The following is a 21,652-nucleotide window of genomic DNA, read 5'->3' on the forward strand; positions in this document are numbered from 1 at the left end:
TTGTCCTTTCCTAAACTGACACCTAGCAACCCTAAAAAATGAAAACCTGACCGCAGAATTAAAATATAGCCACTTGCAGAACTGTGTTTAAACCATAGTCTTTGTTTTGTTGCAGAATTTTGTTGTGGCACTCCTAGCTTAGAGGAAAACAAGGACTTCAAATCTCAAACTCTTCACAATTCAGGTCTACAAAAGAAGACCAAATAAGAATGTCAAGAGTCATTCCTATGCCTCTATCCAGTTTTGGTTTGAGGAAACATCCCTGAATTAAGATTGTTTTATTTGTTTGTGCAAGTTGTGCAAGTTGCTCTCAGGACGTTATGGGAATGCTTGCACAACACTGAGTTCTTCCCTCTCAAGCAGCTGCTTTTGGAATGGTGAACTAAATTAAAACCAAAAACCTAGCCTGAGAGTTTTGAGCTTGATATATCTTCTTAACCACATTTTTACCAAAGCCTAAACAATACATTTTACCTACCACTAACTGTAACTGTCCCAACGGAAAAAGGCAAGAAACTGATGAAGTTGTATGGGCAGTGGAAAAGAAAAACCCACAACAGTTCTATGGAATTACAAGCCAAGTGTTTTCCTACATGATAAATCCTATTAGACGACATACGAAACTGGTAACAGCAGAATAACCTTATCTCGACCTGTCCTCAGTTCTGTTTATTAACAAAGCCAAATGTAAATTAGCACTAACCTATTCCTAGCTTCAGACTGAAAGGCTCTTTTTATTTGTGATTTTTTAAATGTGTATTGCTGGATGACATTAGGTAGCAAAATTAATAAGTATAGTGCCTTTTGTCATTTAGAAAATATTCATAGCACTAAGCAGTGGTGCAGACAGAATACAGACAACAGAAAGTCCAACTAAATGTATTTGGTGTGCATGCTTTGCATGCAAGTCCAAATAACATAAAAGTACTGCTCTGGTTACTAAACATCCAACAGATTGGATTTCAATAATGGGCCCACACACTATATAGAGAGATATTATCTAAATCCTACATGCTTTGGTGAAAAACACAGTAAATTTACGTAGTAAATAAACACACTTAAGGGCATTAGCCGAGTTTTCAATTGCTTTGGGATAGGAAGAAGCATGTCTCATGCATGCATTTTCCCAAGAACCACAACTTCTTCTAAAACATCTGCTGCTGCCAATGCTGAACACAGGATGTAAGAAGATCATTGCTCCAATGTGGCAGCTGCAATGTCCTTAAGGCAGGTCACTGAAGAAAGGGTGTGCCAGATGCTGCATTAACACCACACTGGCCTGCGAAAGGACTTTTCCAGCTGCTGCTGCTGGACCACTGGTGGGTGGCACTCTAAGCTCCCACTGCTAATCACTGGCCTGGAAGCTTGTACTTAAATTTGTCGTATACTGGATCTGCTAAAAAGCATTCAGTGCTTTATCTGGCTACACTAAAACATACTAATTTTTACATACTGAGTAATAATTTTACCTACCTGTTTAAAACAAAAATATTGTATAATACAAGAGAACAAACGTAGTCTTAAAAAACAGGTAAAAAGAAAGTCATCAGTAATTTTACAACTACAAAACTACTGGTATAATGACAATAATAGAAAGGTTTTGTAGCAAATTTAAAAAAACAACATGTAAGTGAAAGTCTGGAAGTAAACAGAAAAGCCAATTGAATTTAACACAGAATTCAATTTCTACATTTGGTGAGTGGGGGTTTTTATATATTTATGTACGTGTGTGTGTGTGTCTATATGTAAAAGGAAATATAAAGTGTTTAATCTATTTGGACCTCAGTAAAACTTCCAATAAGGGGCCATATGGGAAACAACCAATAAAAATAAAGAAAGTAGGGATTAGAGTAAGATCTAACAGACCATACGAACTAACCAAAGGAAGGTAACAAAGACTGGGACTATACAGAATTTGAATTATATCTACTGAGATCAATCTAATTTTAGAGATTCATTAATGAGTAAATCCCCCATAATTAAGAGAAGGTTAATGAAATGGTAGCATAAGTAAATTGGTTAAGCGTCAACAAAGGAGAGAATGAGGATAAAAGGATTGGTACAATTCTTGTATCAGTTTTTGAGCAGTAAGGAAAGCAATCTGTAAATGTATACATGGAAAAAGAAAATGGAGTAGGAGAAGTATGTCTCTTAAGATAAATTCCCCATGAAGTTTCTGCCTGCACTGAAAACTTTGACAATTCCTTGCCTGGAGAAGCTGAAACCATCTGAGCCTTCTTTGTATTCTCTGTGGGGGAAAAAAATTACAACTGTGACATGCTGCTTGCTGTTTTCTCTATAATCATGAAAAAAAATCCCATTAAAAGCATCATAAAACTGTCCATAAGCCAGATCATAATTACAAGTGTGGCATTGTGGGATTCCTCTATTCCTTGATCTTCATAACTCCTTTGACTGTGAGATGCTTTTTCTTTTTGTTTGCTTTTAAAGAACTACCTCCTCCTAAAAATAGCTTTAAATGTAGTGAAAAACTCGGACTAAATAAATTAACTATAAGATGACAAAGGAGTTAATATAGAACAATTTTTTGAAAGTTAGACACCAGGTAGTTACAATGGGGGCAGGGGAGGAGGGGGAATTATTTCAGACAGAGGAATCAGTACATGATACATCAAGGCTTAGAACAGAAACATTAAAAACTAGTAGCCTCAGCTTTAATAGCAGCTACAGACAAAAGCATAACAAGCAGGAGATGCGAGCATGTCAATACGTAAGATGGTCTTTAAAAGTCAAGAGGATCTTTACTGCCATGTAAGCAGGCGCAAGGGCAGCTCTAAGTAAAAGGACAGTGACAGCAGGGATGTCACTGGGAGAGATCAGGCCTTCTCAGGCATCTTGAATGGATAATACCAGCCATTAAGAAACCATTTTATTAAAAAACAAACAAACAGAACATCCCATTGCCCCAGCCACAAGCACAGAAAGGTGTCATCCTGGTATATGACCTCCACTGACAAACTCTGGATCTTTAAATGAGTATAATGAATAATAATAATAATATTCTCTGACCTATTAAGTATAATTATAAAACACAAAGTTATTTTGATTTTCTAGTAGTATGTTGACCTTCTGTGTTCTTCAAAAGATTTACTTTCAATTTTAGTCATCCTAGGATTTGTTTAGAATTAGAGGACTAGATGCTAATTTTTAAGGAATTCACACTCATAAATTTCTAACTTTTGCAGGCCTTTCATTTTCTCCATCCACATCGCTCAAGTTAGTACTTCCGAAAATGTTTGATTTTACTGCAGAACTACTACTTGTAATAAATGATACCAGAAAATACAAAGAAAGAAGAAAAAATCAAAGCATGTTTTTATCTCAGTTTTTAAAGTGGAAACACTCTCACTAGCTCTCAGACCTGTTTAATTTACCATACTTGGTTTGCAGTGAAAAAAAAATATAATTTAAACAATCTGGAACTAGAAAACTGTGCACAATGCAAGCCTTTGTGAGCATTTGATCTTTTCACCAGTACTTGCTTTCATTATCTTCTGGGTAATTTGTTAAGCTAGTTTGTTGAGTTTTGTTTTGCACTGTAGTGCCAGCTTTGGAAGAGGAATCATGTCATAATATGTTTATGCACAGCAACGAGCAAAATAGCAATTCTGCTGCTGCCAGCTGCTGCCTCTGGGTGACTGTAACATCTCTGGTCCTGCAACTTCTTTGAGACAGGTCTTCTTTGTCATATATTCTCAATACAGATCAGTATTATGCAACTGAAAATACTAATATCATCGCTACAAGTAATAGTAACAAAGCAAACAAACCTTGTTAACCAAGGTCATTGCGTACACCAGTAGTTCAGTATCAACCCCATCCTTCTCCTCCAGGATCTCCATGATGTTGGACCATGGCTTGGCTCCTAGAGATAAAGAAGAAAACATCAGTAAAGGTAACCAAAATGGAAAGCTGTTGCAGCAACATTTGTCCAAGAGGCAGCACGAGTTGGAATGATGTGGCCAAGTGGAAGATCAAGTGGATCAAGTGGATCTGCAGCTTCCTCTCCAGTCTGCCCTACTCTGTGGAGGACCAAGTAAATACGGTCAGCGAAAGCAATGGTACATCCTGAGGCAGGCTTCTAAAATGTCAGGCAGACTTTCCCCAGAGCTACTAATTTCTCTCCCTCGATGATGAAGGAAGCTTTGTTAGCCCACTCAATCAACAGTGAACTTCTAAAAATTGTGTGGGAGGAATTCTACCCCACCTATCGTAGGCTCCCACAGGCTTAGATAAATCTTACACAGAAGTCTGTATGCTACTCTTTCAGTGTGTTTGTTGCTTACATTCCTAGTGATATTACTGAGTTACACTGCATTAAGATAAGTCCTGTTAACAAAACAGTGTGACAAACAGTGTGACAAACAAAAAGACAATTTTCCCAAATTACAGGTTGCGTGTAAGATTAAAAAAAAAAAAAAAAAAGTTTTTGCTGTGGTTCTTACTTGTATTATTTTTAATAAGAATCCCCTCTATGGATCTTTCAGATACATTTATCTCATTTTTTTTTCACTCAGTAAGGTCAAAATTTGTGCTTCTAGTTATGAAGTATTTGCCTGACTTGCATTTGTATGCTCAATATACATTTGCAGGTTTATCTGCTGCCAAAACCCACGTGGCTTTAGCAAGTTATTGCACCAAACAAGTTAGGCAGGAAATGCCAACCAGATTCAAGATAATGTCTTGTGTGGAAGGCACCTTATAAAACCATTCTATTTAATTTGGCTAAAAGGCAGATGGCAACATTTTCAACAGGAAAAAAAAATTATCTAGGAAAATGGAATAAGTAACGAAAGACTACAAATCAGTATTTTGTTTGGAGTAAAGTTAAAGGCTGGGAGAAAAAATCAGAAAACTAATCCTAATGTAGAGATGCCCAATTCACCTAAAAGATCGTAACTGCGAGAGTCTTGGAATTCAAGGAGAAAAATGCAGAGTATTCTAGCAGATCACACCCCCTAAAAATTATAATGATGACAACACTTTGAATACAATCAGGCAGTAAAAAGGAAATGTTTCATCCCAACAACCTGTTGCTGACTGATCAGTGACCCCGAGGTTAAATCTCTGCACTGCTCTCGCAGTAATTACGGCCACTGCTTATTTGTGACGCTATTTCGCATACATGCAGATATATCCTGCTGCACAGACATGGATCTCTACTAACCAAGCATCCATTTTCAAAGCAGTGGCAGCGTGCTGTGTGAAAAACTGTCTAGTAATGAACACACAGACAGCAGTATTTCTCCTGTTTTCTTTTCCCCACACTTTTGAGACATTCTCTGATCTTTTCTCCTGAATAATAAAGCAGAGCTTCCTTATCTCAAGCAAAATCAAAGGAGAGGGGATTCACTCTCATCTCTCAGAAAGTATTTATGTGCATTACTGATTAAGTACTAATTTCAGTACACTGCTGTAATGAGAACACACTAGACACCTCTTTAACAGACTCTCTATATTACCAGACATTTTGTTCAGTACATATTCAAAAGACATGTGGAACAAATTCACTCGGCTCACAAATGATATATGATCAGCAGGAATGATATCCTCACTACAAAAATGTCTTCCTGTGGTTTCTAGTGAAAAATAAAAATGGAAGAAAATAAGACAGAGAAACAAAATGGGGAAACTGTACAAGCCTGACTTTTAACAATGCCATTTGGAAAAAAAGTGAGTTGCCAACAACATGAAAAGTTAATTATTTAATCCACACCGCATTATTCAGTGACAGTCTTTCTAGAGGAATACCCCTTTGTTTTGTAGACAGGTTTTATCCATAGTGAAAAAATCCTATTCTGTTTTCTAAAGACAATATCCTGGTTTTTTATTTTATTTTATTTTATTTTTTTTGCCTGGATGTCTGTATACTTCTCCATTATCACAACAGAGTATTTTTAGGATTGCCTTGCTGTTTCCATGCATGGATGACAAAGCTTTCCTCTACTCATGCTGCTTCTCTGTGTCAGACCACAATTAAAAAAAAAAAAAGCCAGCAAGGCAGCCCAGTAATAGCTCATTTATCCTTCGAATTCTTTAATTAGGACACTGTTACTAACCTTAGACAACTTCTAAAATCTAGGCTTACATCTGTAATTCTTTTCAACTGAAATTCAATCTGTTCCCCAATTGGTATCACCAGGAGGCTGTACAACGACTTTGACAGAGCTACTCCAATTTGTACCAGATTAAACCCTTCTTTTCAAATGCTGTTTTCCTCATTATCATCTCAAGCTGAACAGCCAAGGAGTAAATAAACACAAAATAAGACATAATGCTGTCTACAAGTTTGGGGACAAGGCAGTTCTGGTCTGAAAGCTGCACCATTTCCTTCCTTCTCACACTAATGAGAGTCTCTAGTTTCTAACCTATGATCCCAGCAGCATGAGGCATGGGTGGATCTACAGCAGGTTTCTCCTCTCATCCACACACAGGCCCTGAAGGTTGGATTTCCAAATATGTTGTTCCTGGAGAGTCATCACTCAAAGATGCGTCCATAAGCTGGAGTCTACATGAAAAAAAACAACTTCCAAGCCACATTTTTTTTGTGTGGTAATGTGGCTAAATGAAAAAAAAACAACAAAACTCCTTCACCTTCCAGTACGAACTGCCTAGAAAGATTTTGTGAAAGATACTTTGGAAAATCATGCATTACAAAAACTGGTGACTTTAGAAAAGTCATGGGCTGCTGTAGTAAAACAATGAGGCTCATACAAAAGATATAAAAAACACGATGTGTATTTTCTCTTTTGCTTTAGAAAGGTACTTGCAATATATTAAAAGCTCTCTGATTATAGACAGAGAGGAACCTTTGAGGAAGCTAGTGTGCAGAGCTAAAAGCTACTACTTGCTCCTATCTGTGCGACGGTCTGAATATAACAAATTACGGAAAACCTAAACTCATGTATTTCTAGTAAAAAAAAAAAAAGTAAATTCATTTAATATTTATGTTATGAAGTTTATTTTTAAAAATAGCGCAATAATTTCTGTGTGCCAACTGTCAAAAAGGTTTACTTTCCAGCCTGTCTCCTCCACCTGATCATGATGTAAAAGAATGACGATGTAGCATCCTATGTCTTTTTGTGAGAGCAGACTGTGATGTTCACGTAAAGTTACAACTTCCAGGTAGGACTCGTGGTAAAACTGCTGGGAGCGATGAAACAGGCTCACTAAAGTAAAACAGTAAAGGTCGAGTTTTGTGTGTGTTCTCCTGCCTTCTACTGGGTAAAATGGGAATTGCTCAACTGTTTTTTGCAGATTTCTCATTGGTACCAGCTATTATTGTGGCTACTCTGCCAGGAAGGCTGGGGCCTCAACCATGATGCTACCACAGCATTCTGAGTAGTCACGGATGGTCCATCAACACATGGAGAAACGAGGGGTTTTAACAGTTAAGCATATATTAAATGAATACAGTCTACTGAATAATGTCACCCATTGTTTTAAGTCTTGATCTTTTCTCAGTTTCCCCTTTAAAAGTTTTTGCAAATGAATCACAAAAAAAAAAAAAAAAAAAAGGAAAAAAGGAGAGAGAGAGATTAGTTTCATCCTGTCATTCATGCCTTACACATTTTTTTACATCACAACTACACAGGATGCACACATAACATACAAAGCATGAAAAACTTTGCATCAGGCAGGAACCATACATGAGGACTGTCACCAACACACAGACAGTTTCTAGGTGCCACAGGACAGAAAGACTTTTGGAAAGACCTCAATATCTTTTATTCATGGCTCTTTAAATATGTGTGAACGTATAGCTTTCCATCACAGCTACAGGATGGGCGTTAGTTTACTGGTTATCTTACAGTGTGCAAAATGGGAGGAAAAGGGGAGAACTAATAACGTCAGCCACTTAAATAATTCAGCAATAAGTCAGGTAGCAGAAACATAATTCACAAACAGAATGCTTCAGTGTCCAGTTCAGCCACTGGGCTTTAATCTCCGTACTAAAAAATGCTTGTGATAAAACAGCCCCAGACAGCACAGTGCAACGCCAGCTGTGCTCTCCAGAGCCCATACAGTCCTGGTATGCTTAACCTTAAAAGAGATCAAATTCCACTGGGGCTACGAAACAAGAAGAAGCTGGGGGGAGGAATCTATATGGAAACATAACTAGAACCTACATCGTACATGATGAGGACCATCCAGTTATTCACTTATAATCTGCTTGTATCTGAGAGTAAAGCAGACAATTCCATAGATCTTTGTACTTCAGCTTGCATATGGATGTATTCTTGCGTAGAAACCACAGATGGGATCACTTTGAAACAAGGCTGAGTTATTATGGGGTTCTTTATGTTAATCATGTGTGGTACACATGTTGAGGAATTATGTCATATCTCATCACCTTGTACGTACATGAAACATTGGACTTTTTTCAAAGCAGTGCTAAACTTAATTATATAACTGCAAGATTTATGACAATGTTTCAAGAAAAGGCACATCACTATTCTTCCACTTTATTTCTATTCCATTAAATCAGTCATTAAAGGCAGGTACCCTTCAGTTATAAGGCACCATTTCTAAATGTTATACAAAACATAGACCTCTCATTGCTAAAAACGAAGGGCTATTCCACTGATGACATAAAAATGGAAATAAAAATAAGAAAAAAAATCTCGTAGCTAAGCGTAACTGCTTATTAAAAAAAAAAAAAGATAAACTGGATATTTTCGGCTAGTATGGACAAGAGTTCCGCTAACCCACAGGTATGAGAATTCCCCCCAAACCCTCTTCTTGTACTCCTAAAAATAACCCATTGAACTAATGCATGACTTTTTTCATGTCTTAGCTTGATACTGAAGTTTTACTGCTTTGGGGCATGGAAATATTTGCCTGCAGCACTTTTACAGATACAGAAGGGAGTACACAGCACACGGTATGTTCAGGGTCCTACTTACTCTCTTTTTTCTTTAATGAGATTTACTTGCATGTGAGCAGATGGCAATTTGAACATGTTGAGTATACTAGGGAGTTCAGAGAGCTGAGGAAATGCTATGAATGGCTGTAAAAATAAATCATACAACTCACAATTACATGAATATTGTGATTACGTTTCTGCTTATGACATTGTAAGGCTTATTGGTTTTATTTCAAAACAGAAAGCCAACCTGAAGAGTATACCATTTAGAAGCGTTACACTGATTTTGAATTATCTCTGCCTGCTCCCCTACCATGAGAAACAATTTGGGGGTTGTTTTTTATGGTCTTTTCAACACACTAGATAGTTGAAAGCAAAATCTTGCTACCTTCTCCTATTTCTGGCACCCCCTTTCTCCCCATCCCCCAACTTTTTTGTTTCACTTTTACCATATCAAGTTGCTCAAACAAGTTCAGCATGGAGGCAGTTGCTCCACCGAGGGGATCTTGCTTTAAACCTCCATGTGTTTGAGACCACAACAATGGTTCTCTCAACCTCAAAAACTCTCCTTGAGGCAAAGGAATGTTTTGCATCAAGAGAGACTGCCCTGGGAGCTTAGCATTAGCTTTGTGGGAAGGATAAGAAAGAACCATTTTTGTTCTATTTATTTGTAAAAAATACGGTATGCATATTCAAGTATTTTTCATGAGCCTGAAGGGTAACAGATTTCATAGTATAATATCTGCTCAAGGGCTTTATTTTAATGTAACTACAGATGGTTTTGCTTTTACTATAAAGCCTGTACTATTACTGACCTCGTCTTTTTCTTCAAAGGGATTACGCTGATTAGATATCATTTTCTCTTGTAAATCAGACTGCTTCTTTTCAGAAGGAAGTGGAAAGATGGCCTGGCCCAGAGGAGCCTCCAAGGTCAGGATATGCAATGGGGCTTACATTGCCTGAGGGTGCAGGGAAGGGGAAGCAATGACTACGGTGTATCAGAAGCAGCATGGTTTTTCAGCTTTTCACTCCTTACTTTTCCAGTATAATTCATTGCTCAAAACAATCTTAAATTGTATGAATACTTAAAATGTGATTTTGATACAGAAATCAAGGGAATTGCACATAAAGCAGAAAACACAACAGAAACCCTAAAATCACTGACATCAATGACAAAATGCCACCTTGGTCTCAGTGGTGCTGGGATTTTGCAGCCCTGAGTAAGGGTACTCACCTCTCTTTTCATCAACTGTTGACACTGCCTGGATTAAAAGCGGTGCATTAGATTCGGTATACTCCACAAACACCAGCAGCAGCTTCAGTGCTGTCTTTACCACCAGGCGGAACTGGAAGAAAAGAGCGCGAGACTTGTCATTCGGCAAACCACAGCACTGCCAGATGTGCTACATGAGACTGAGCAAGATGCAAGCAGAACAATCCAGATCCAGTAGTAACACATGGGCAGAAGAGATTAAGTTGTGCCAAGACCAAAAAAATGGCAGGTAGCTATTTGGATGAAAATGTCATTCACTGGACAGTAGTCTCCCAGGGAAGTCTCAGTAGTCAATGAATCCCAGCAAAAGCTTAACGCTGCCACGTATAATAAAAGACTGAATGTCCCACCTATACATACACTTATGCTTATCCACAATATCTTTGTTCAAAGCTTACTGTATGCATAACCTAATGAAATAAGAATAAATATATTGCTCTGTTTTCAACACAACTTTTACTTTCCACTTTCTCTGTGAGATTTTAATGTTGTCAAACTCCTGTATGACAGGATGATTTTCTCCTCATGGTTTCTTCTTTTCTTGTAGTGCTATTATTTAACAGGTAAATGATTAAATAAATAAATATTCACTATTTATACAACTTGGGAGAAAGTGTGTTTAATCTCTGACTATCCCACCCCGTCACAAGATGTGTGATTTGCTGGAAGTGAGCACTCCGCCTGTACGTTTTCTAACTTATGTTTTGTACATTTCCAAGACTGTGAGTTCAGCAAAGACTCATCATCATTCAAACCAACCAACTGGAAAACAACAGCCAAACTCTACCACTTTTATTGCAGATCTCCCATTTCCAGAGAGGACATTTGACTATTAGGGGACTTTCTAAGTGCTGAGTTAGAATTTTCAGGTGTGTACTTGGCGTGATCAGAAATGTTTTCACACTCTTCACTTAAGGGAGTTTTGAATAATATATGAAACATGAAAAAGGAGGACTTCTTAATAGACAGGGCTCTGCATGTCCAGCCGAGAGGAATATTACCAGGAGAATTGATTCTAGGTCAAATATGCTATATCCTCAATCTAAACCATGGATTTAAAGCCAAATAGAAGGGGATACACTGTTGGTCCCAGAAACACAATTTTCAGTCCACTGAGATTGAATAAGGCTGCATAAAAATAGGTATTTGTAAGCTTATTGCATTGTTGTGCTATATTATATTGCAGTAAATCTATCAGTTTGTGAGATTTTTAATAAGATAGCTATAATAATGTGGTCATTAATCTCTTTCACCATTAATAGATTTTAAGTGATCTCTCAGATGCGTTCATGTAGAGATAAGCCACCCTCCTGAAAATCCCTGTCTTTGTCTCATTATATTAAGTTGGTAGGCAGCCTGAAACAAAACCACCTGGTCACTGCAATGTCTCACCGGGAGTGGGAGACAAAACCATCATTACCCTGCATTTCCTAATTGTTTCAGGGATGTATACATCTAAGTCTCTGCCAGTATCCCTAAGTCTCTCCCAGTCCCCTATTTTTTCAGTTCCTCACAATCTAACTCTCCTAAGAGGCAAGGAATCACCATTGATCACTTATAGATATATGCAAAGACTGCAAGTGTATCTATATCCTAAAAAAGGCTGCAAGTGCAATACGCATAGGGTCATGCTACTGTGTTCACATTGCCACTCACGGAGATGTACTAGAGCACAATTTATGGCAATGACCTAAAATGCAGCTTGCTGCTTACAGCTATAAACACAGAGTTTACTGTGAACAAACAACCCAGGTATTTCCCTGGTTTCTCACATTGTACCAACTTAGTGGAATTGAGCTTAATGCACTGCAATAACACTGCTAGGGATACAAAATCTTCTGTTGTTGAATCTAGATTGTTTCAGTCTCGACGTATCATTGCATCAGATACTTTCAGGGCTCCCAGCCAGCTGACAAACCTGACCAGGTCCCTTAAGACACTTGATTAGTCTAATTAGCAGTTGTGCTGCCACAGTGATACCCCTATGATACATGAGCTAGCCAAATTTAAGGAAATTGAAATCCCACGACACACAGCATAACTATACCATGGAAACACACCAGTGTGGGAGCAACAAATCAGTTCCCCACGGTTGTACAGGACACCCATGCATTTGCCTGGCATATGAATACCACACTCTTTCTGCTCTACCACGATGTTTCCCCTAATAGTCAAGTTCAAGTGCTTAACAGGCATATTCGGAGAACTTCCAGCAAGTCTCCACTAGTTTTGCAAAGGTTCTTTGTAAAACAGGAGTTACCAGATTACTGTAAACAAGACTTGGAAGAGCATACTTCCCGGATAAGCAGTTGTGTGCTAACTGCAAATCTGATCAGGACCCTTTCCCTAGAAAGGAAATCTCACTCCTGGATATTACTCACAATGGCTCTCAAAACCTCAAGACTTGGCCAGATGGTGACAACTGGATGTGTTTACTCGTCAGTACTCAACAGCAGGGTTCCATATGTTTCCATGTGACAGCAATCAGTGGCACATAGCAGGCTTATGTCAAATTTTTGCAACTCTCTTTTTCTTCCAGAAAGTATGAAGGACCTTCTGTAACGCCTTTGCTCTAACTGCTTCCTGCTGGCCACTGCAGCTGCTGTAAGGAGCAGCTAGCCCCTTGCAGCTTGTGGCTGCCAAGCTGCCAACCTCGCATGGCCTCAGGGCAGCCCATGGCTTGGGCTGGCCGACTGCCGGAGCGCGGCCTGCAGGTGCCAACCTCCTGCATTCACCATGCTTGCAGATGACAGCACAAGTAATAAATACCATCCAGAAGCAGCTCTGGAGAAAAGGAGTGATTAGAAAAGCTTCATTTCGCTTGTTGTTTTGCTAGTAGAAGGACATTGTAAGTTCAGTTCCTCACAAAACAGTCAGCCAGCTCTGGGAAGAAGAGGCGGGTGCAGGTGAAGGCACATAGTGACAGCTTTCTGCTGGTAGTCAGCATGGCCACTAGCTTTGAGAAAAACTGCACTTAAAACATGCTGTTCCTGCTCGGTAGACAATGGCAACTGAGACACGTGTGGGCACTTTAAGCCTCCATACTGCTTTGGATGCTTTGGACAAGAACAAAAATGAACTACTGCAGTCCGAGGACTAAAGCCGCACAATGTGCACATGAGGGGCTCCAGCGCTGAGACTTATTAGCTCCATGTGGCCCTCACTGCCTTTGCACACATCCTGCAATGGGGCTTTTTAATACTGGTTTAATAGTGCTTCTTAACAACAGCAGGCTATCATTGGGCAGCCGCACTGCCCCTTGGAAAGTGAAGTCCTCAGCCAACCAAAGCCTCTCCAGATCTGGCAGTCTGTCACCCCCATACACAAGGACATACCAGAGCCTGATGTGCTCACACTAAAATTAATTCTTACCCAGCATGGCACCAAGTCTCTGAAAGAAAGGCCTGTAGCAGGGACACTTGTTGCCAAGACCTGTATGAAACTGTGAATTTTGTTACATGGCCTCCAAAGTGATGTCCTACCTATTAAATGACCCCCTCATGACGAGCCCCCTATGGGCTTGACGTGCCTGTAGCAGCTCATGCTTGATACTGATGACACCTGAAGTGTTGGTTATTGCAAATGGGAAGGGTTTCAACCAAGAATGAGAATGATTGTTTCACAACTTTAAAAAATACCAGAGCTATATAGAGAGTTTCCATTTGTGATTAATTATTGTGAATTTCAAAGTGGGAGATCCTCATATCTTCATGAGTGAATTACGAAATGTGTTTGCAGGGCATGCCTTTTCAATTATTTCAACAGTTGACAGCTACATTGTAAGTAAAAGGACCGCAAATCTCAAAAACAGGGAGATCATTTAACAGAAAAAAAAAAAAAAGCAGCAAATCATTGACTTTTGTACTTCCATTTCTGAAGCCATGGGAGTTTTTGCCAGTCACTGGTATGATTTTATTTCACATAATGCACCCAGATGGCACAGTAATGGGAGCAATAGAAACAAGTTACATATTTCATTCCTGAATACGTGAATCACTAATTATTTGAATCAGCGTTAAAAACTTCTTGAAGGCCTTAAGGCTGTTTCTGGGATCTGCTGGACTCTGGTTTAGTAGCAGACAGCTTTCTGAATCACTTTCAGCAGAGTCCCAGTTCTATTAAAATCCACAGGGCAATCACACTATTAGTTCAGACAGGACTGGATGTCATAAGAGCAATAGAAGAGGCAGAAATATGTTGTTCTAGCTCAAAAAAAAATAAATCCCTGGTATCATTGCTTTGTGAACACTGGTTGTTGTGATTAATTCCAAATTTCCACCATAAACATCACTGTTCAATTAAAAAAGAAGGCTCACTGAAGCAATATACATACCCCCATAAAGTGATGTTTTAACAGCTCTGGGATTAAATCAGGATTCTTGAATTTCATAACACTGAAGTATCAAAACTTTTTATTAAAAAATTTAGAAAAGAAGAGAAAGTTAGAAAAGAAAGTTATATTTTTTTATCACTTGCAAGCCAATTTAGAGAAAGGAAATGACGTTAGCATCTTCTGGCTAAAGATAAAATGTAGCCAGCAATGTAAAAGGAAGGAGAAAAATTATAAACATTCCTTTACATTATGCAGTAGAGTTTGGCAGTCCCTTTCCTTTTTATCTCTTTACGTTTAGACAATCGGAAATATGTTACAGACCCAGCCAAACAGACTACGCAACAGACTGCAAAATTAATGTCCCATGGATGGGTTTGTCCCACCCATTAATCACTGGCTGAGAAAAACTTAGATGTCTACGAGGAATGTTGTTAAAAATGTCATTAGCTTGGAGCCCGAAGCAACATTTGTTAAGTTCAGATTTAAAAAATTGGGAATATTTTTTTAAAAAGAAAGAAAGCTGAAGCAAAATTGAGTAAAACAGTATTTCACTTAGGGTGATGCTTAGCATTTACATTATTCAAATTTGAAGAGAAATGTGCACCCAATGTCTCACTAGCAATTTACTAGACCCAAACCATCTGAGGCCTAATCCCTGCGTGGACTCTGCCTAGTAGGCCACGCACTCATCACGTCAGTATGAGACACGCAGGCAGAACGGACGGTGAACTAACGTAGCAGTACAACACGCACCACACCAGCTGGTGAGAGGTGCACAGAAAAGCTAAAAATCTTTCTTCCTCGTGGCACGTCAGGATTCACACGACTTCAGATCTAGCGCTGTGTAAATAGCTCGCGAGTTTCCCAATCGCATCTGTGGTTCTGCTCCATTTCATGTTGCACAGCGGGACAAAACCACAATCTATTCAGAAGAGGAGAAAAGGCCTTTCTGGAAGGAAAACAAATTGCTGGTCCTAGAGTCAAACGATACAGGACCTCATCCTTACTTGGATGGCCTAAAACTTGCACCCCCCATTCTGAAATCAGCCAAAAGCTTGAGTCTGGAACAGGTTATTTATTGAAATGGAAGTATAGAAGAATTCTGTATTAAGCTGCACTCAGAGAAGAAATTGTTCAAGACATTTTCTTTCAGTTTCAATGTATACACAAGTCTAATAATATCATGACATTAAAGCTTTTTATTTATTTTAAAATTTGCTGTAGTTTCTCCCTTGCACTGTGCATACATGGCACAGAGGTGGCTCCTACCTCTTAAATGTTTGAGGTTTAAATAGAAACCAAAAGAAAACCGGTACCTATAACATAGGGAATATCAACAATGTATCAAAGAAATCATATTGATCATCCTAAACTCTTGTCATTACCACCTAAATGTCTGTAACGTTACCCAGAGTACAAGCCTATTTTGCCCAGGCTCTGAGACCCAACCTTTTTGTGGCTACATGTCTCTTCCGTGGGAAGTTACTACTAATTGTTGCTGCTAAAGAGTGCAGAAAGCATCAGAGCTATACTTGCCCTAAGCTCAAAGTATAAACTCCTTGCCTTGAAGGGAGATCTTCCTATTAACAACTATACAAGGGAGAAAATCATCCCCTCGTTCTTGATTTTTTTCTATCAGGTGAGGAGCTGTACTACAGTATTCTCCTTTGTAATAAGCAAGGAAGAAGAAAACAAATACTGAGATTGATGGCATCTCAGGATAATTTAATTTGGAAGGGCAACCCTGCTTGCCTTCTCATCTGAGGTGAACAAACCCAGCTCCCTTTCCTCATATATCATGAGCTCACAGTGAACCCCCGCCAGACTTGCTTCAGTAGGTGAATATCATTCTTGTACAGAGCATCTCAAAACAAGACCCTTGAACTTTGCTCTAGTCTGACCAGAACCAAAAGGGAAGAACCACTTCCTTCAATGTGGTGGCTACACTCCCACTAATTCTGGATGTGGTTGGCTGTCTTTAACATAAGGGCACACTACTAATTCTGTTCAAATTAATATTCTCTTATTCATAATGAGTAGACAGAATTAAATGATGTGACCCTAAAAGGAACATCTATAATTTCCCGTGTTTTTTAAGAAGAGTTACTGGGACTTGATGCCAATAAAGTGTTTTGTTGTTGTTGTTTTTTTCAAGGAAGAATCACAAGGCAAATGAGTACAGGGCATGTTACTTTATCTACCGAAAAGTTAGATATATAAAACCAAACCAACCAAACAAACAAAACATTGAGATTCTCCCATTACATGTTCCATATATTTTTGTCTCTTGTTCTCAGTCTCTGTCTCCTGTTCAGACAGAAGAGTCAGACCAAAGCATAGCTTTGGCTTGCATATCTCCGGATGAACCTCATGAGATCAGCAAGGATAAAATTGACTTGTGACTTGTTTGAAAGCATGACAAGATGTTTTGCAGGCGGTAATGTCTTTTAACATACATACTTTGAACCAGATGGACACATCAGAACAGAAATCTATCCCTGAAGAACAAAGACGCTCTACAAATCAGCAACATACTACATACACCCTGAAGTCAAAACTTTGCTACTCATTCATAGCACTTCTAGCCTACTTGGAATGAAGGTAGAGTAAGCTTGCAATCTACCTGCAAAATATCAGGCAGATATACCCTTAATCTCTCACTAGCTCTGCTGTTTCTCAAGATCTACCATTAACAGCGGATTTCTGTTTACCTGCTGGGAGATTTTTCCATTCTCTGAGCTTTGGCAGAAAGATTGATAAACTTCACTTAGCCCAAGATATGAGCCTTTTCTGTAGATGAAAGTGTGCCATGAAAGTGCAAGAGGGAGTTCTCAAAGAGGTCTTGTAAGAGGAGATCACATTGCAACAAAGATTACCCTAGTAAATGCGGATCCCTTCAGCTTTATAAAAGAACAAAAGAAACAGAGAATGTTGTTTCTTTTGGCACGATGCACCTTAAGCTTTTGCAGGTAAGTGTATCAATCAAGAAGTTCTACCAAATGTGCAATTAACTGGCCAACAGTAGCATTTGCAATACTATAGTTTGAACTGGGTATTTTCCAGTATAAAAACTTATTTTGTGTAAGCTACAATAACTCTTACTACTGCTAGAGGCAAGGTTGCAGTTCCTGAGGGTCACACAGTGGCGTGGCTGCCTTGCAGTAGTCTTTTAGGGTCTTCAGTAATTTTAAAACTGAAATAACTTTCTAAGTACATTTCAACTTTGATGTTGTAACATGAACAGCCTTACAAACTAATTTTAACATAGATTCTGATATTTATCAAGCATTCCTCTAGCACACTGCCATTCCCCATTCCTGCTGTTACAAGAGAAGATCTGAGGAAGCAGTGTTTAAACATTGTTTTCACTATCTACCTGTTTGCTCTCAGCTCACTATTTTATTATTGGTTTACATAATACTAGAGGTCTCAGAGTTGTGCTTCAATTTCAGCATTACTGGATATCAGCAATAAGAGCTATCAGTTCAATATGAAAGAATGCTTGCCTCTAATGACCTACAAGGCACCCTAATCTTACTGAGGTTCTGGCATCAGCTGTGTAGTTTGTAGTGGTTCCCTGAACTCTTACCGGTTTGTTTGGTTGCTTTCTTTCCCTGGGAGATAAAAATGCACTTGCAATACTTCTGCCTTTGTCTCAGACAAACATCAATTCCTGAAATCCTCTGTACCGATGAGGAAGAAGAAAGGCAACTGGATAACATTATGTTGACATCGGCTTGCACAGCACAGCATTGCTAGAAATTAAGCTATTAACAGCCCATGAAACAAGATTTGTACAAAGCTGGAGGAGGCTGCTCTCACTTCTCCATCAGACAGTCACAGACCCAGGTATGTGGATGCATAACACATAAACACTTTTGGCCAAGGATGCATATCCACGGCCAGTCGTTTAAAAACACGGTTTAACTGGCAAGCACATCATCCTGGCATTTTCAGACAAATACTAATTTTCTTCAACCTCTGGAACAATACCGTTCAAGTATTTTACAAGTTGTTCACCCATATTTATGTAGCAAGCACTCATCCAGGGTGGCCAGCACCTTACTGGACCTTTTTCACATCTGTATGGATGAAAGCCAATGTGTACTGCTTCCAGCTAGGCAGGAACTCTGAAACTGGCTGCACAGGCAAGGAGTGCCATCTCTGGCATGATGATTGGAGACCATTTATCTCAAAAGCGTGTAGGGGTGCCTATATGTGGTAAAGGATCATAACTTTTTCAGAAAGAGCAGAGTTTTGTAAATGTGTCATACAGTCTTCATATAACCAGACAAAAATATATCAGATTTTCTTTTCCTTTTTTTGGCTGGGGGGGAGTGGGGGGTAGGGGGAAGGTAGGGGGACGGGGAGAAATAGGGTGTCAAAGAGAAAGACATTGGGGGGAAAACATTTGGAAGCCCTATTACTAGGATTTGTAAATGGCTTACAAAACAAAGAAACAGAGTTGTTTCCATTCTCTGACTCTCTTCTCCAAAGGCATTTCAGGCTAAATTCCAAATGGCCTTTATTCCAAAAGGGAATTACTTTATTTAGTAATCCAATTCCCTTTCTACTCACAGCACGTGAACGTAAGAATGATCAGATGAATTACAGCCTTCTGCATCACCTGAGCTGAGTGTGAGTAGAGTCAGCCTAATTCCATCTAAACTTTAAAGAAATCTAGGAAGCCTCCTTTAAGGAGAATGATAAAAAATTTAAAAGTCCAAATAAGCTACAGACCACCACAAAACTTCTCAAAGGAGTGTAATCACCCTTCTATAGAAGGGATAGAAGAGCTCTCATGTCCTGGTGCCTTAAAAGCTGCTTTCTAGGCTGCAAAGAAGACCTGCCAATCTCTCCATTTTGTTATCAGGAGGCAACAATGGCACAAGTCACGGGGTGTGGAGGGCATGTAGAAATATTATAGACAAAGCTGAGATGCATGAGAAGCAACAGGTAAAAACAGTTAGTATGCATAAAGTCTATGAATACCCCGATCGTAGATACAGAACCATTGTGTACACATAGGCATTTTATTTCACTAGGAATCTAACCGATGTGCTTATATACCAGTAACAGAAATAAGACTATGTGTGATGCCATGTTCTCTATTTTAAGCATTGGAATTTTTATAAGTTGGTGTATATTAAAATCATACTAGATGCCATTTTAATATGCAGCCGTTTTCTCTCAAATCTTCAAAGAGGGATGCTTAAGTAAGGCAAATTTACTGTTGTTAAATGCTGTGCAGGCTCAAGACTGAAGGTGCAGACATTGCAGAAATTAGATTAGATTATTAGATTAGGCTAGATTCTATGTGCTAGCAGTGATTTGATGTTTGACCAGCCCGTCAAGGCACTGTGCCTCATTTCTCCAAGCTGAGAAATGGGGTAACATTACTTCTCTTTCTGATATGCTCAGTTCCATCAAGATGAAAAACTTTGTAAGCGTAGATGAGAGATGCTCAAAAATATCAATTAAACAACCTTTAAGTTCATAATGTTGTTTTAAGCTTTTCTTTCCGTAGCCCGTGTAATGGCAGGAAGGGCAGAGAAATGCATGCATTTACTATTCTCATAATGAAATTTCTCAGAACTTTGTAACGTACCGAATAATGATTATAAGGTCTGCACACTGTTACATATGTGGTGTGTATCTGCCATTTATCTGCGGTGATATTTCTGACATGAAGAGAAAGAAGGCTATTAAAAAGAAATTTATCTGGCTTACCAACAAAACGCAGAGATGAGCAAGTAGTGATTAGTGACTGGTCAACAGAAACAAAACAAAACAAAAGGCTCATGCCTGGAAATGATTATTTACATCATCAATCATGGTCCAGAGGCAGAAGGGGGAAAAATGAAAAAAATCTGTACACAGAAGCAGGCAATTCATGCAACAAATCAAAATATATTATAGACCAATGTGTCCCTCAGATGAATATATGCAATTCTGATGGGAGCTTTAAAAGAATATTTTTGGGGTAGAAGTTGGCCCTGTATTAAACCATTTGTATTGAACTAACGATGTAGCTGAATTTCTCATGCAGCAGTTACCATGTCATACAGACATTGATTAAAAAAGCTAAGCACTGCAGAGCCTGGAATGAGACAGGAAATGCTACTGTTTTTTGGGGTATTCCTCCCTCTCCTCTTTTGGAAAAAAACAATTATGATCTTCCAGTGAGATGGGAAAGTGATTTTCTCATCCCATTCCATTAAATAATTAGAAGTTATTTTTTTCTTTGTTCTACAAGATGCATCTAAGATCATGCACAGTTTTACACTACAAAACACAAAGTGAGAGAAGTCTCTTCTGGCTTTCTGACCCTACAATCAGAACGATCCCCTCAGTTTCTCGTGTAAGAACTGTTCATTGTGTGAAAGGTACACACAATTTTTCAGCCAGAAGGGAGGAGAGGACAGAACCTGGAGATAACAGGACACCGTTAGTGTCCTGCAGACACCACTAGGTCAAACTCTAGTATCGGGTGACTCTTGAGATGGTGTCATCACACCCTTGTGCCAAGGGCCCTAACCACAGAGCAATTAGTTATTCCCCAATTTTGAATGTCTTTCTCTTTTGACCTTTCAGAAATTCCTAAACCATAAGAGTTTGGTTTCAATTACATTTTTAGCTTTTTCCATTGCAAAACATAAAACAAAAGTATTTCATTGGAAATTTGCCATTTGTCTCCAGAACAGGAACTATGCTCCAATTGTAAAGATTTACAATAGGATTCTTCTTTTTTTTTTTCTTTTTTCTTTTTTTTTCTCTTCAAATTGTGCAGTTTCAACCTGTTTATGCTGCTATCAATCCTTCTGAAATGCTGGTGTTTTTGACAACTCCAGGCAAATGAACACCAGCAGTAGTTCTTGACCTGCCTCCTGTAACTGGGTAAGGATTGTGATTATGCTATCCTAGATAAGGTACTAAACACTTCACTTGAAAGAAACTACAGCAGCATGAGAAGCAATTTCTGCTAAAACTCACGTTAGTATGAAATGTGCTATCAAACAGCTTTTGATAAGGACCATGCATTTTTCTTCTCTTTTTTTCTTCTACAAACACACACCTCAAATTGTTTATATATAGCAAGGGTTTTCCAGCATTTCTAGTTACAGATCATAGAGTAAGACTATCCAGTAAAGCCTGTTCC

General features: G+C 38.8%; 1 protein-coding gene across 9 annotated transcripts in view; it reads right to left on the bottom strand.

Moving 5' to 3' along the window:
• The window catches only part of FHOD3 (formin homology 2 domain containing 3), a 410,386-nt gene that overhangs the window by 121,116 nt on the left and 267,618 nt on the right, over window positions 1-21,652 (bottom strand). For all 9 annotated transcript variants that reach the window (XM_083826789.1, XM_083826793.1, XM_083826785.1 and 6 more), the window contains exons 7-8: window positions 10,122-10,233; window positions 3,792-3,886 (exon numbers count right to left, since the gene is read on the bottom strand). In XM_083826789.1, coding sequence (XP_083682915.1) covers window positions 3,792-3,886; window positions 10,122-10,233 — 207 coding nt within the window. The remainder of the gene's footprint in view (window positions 1-3,791; window positions 3,887-10,121; window positions 10,234-21,652) is intronic.

This window comes from Anser anser (assembly GCF_964211835.1).
Source record: "Anser anser genome assembly, chromosome: 2".
In the NCBI taxonomy this organism is placed as follows: Eukaryota; Metazoa; Chordata; class Aves; order Anseriformes; family Anatidae; genus Anser; species Anser anser.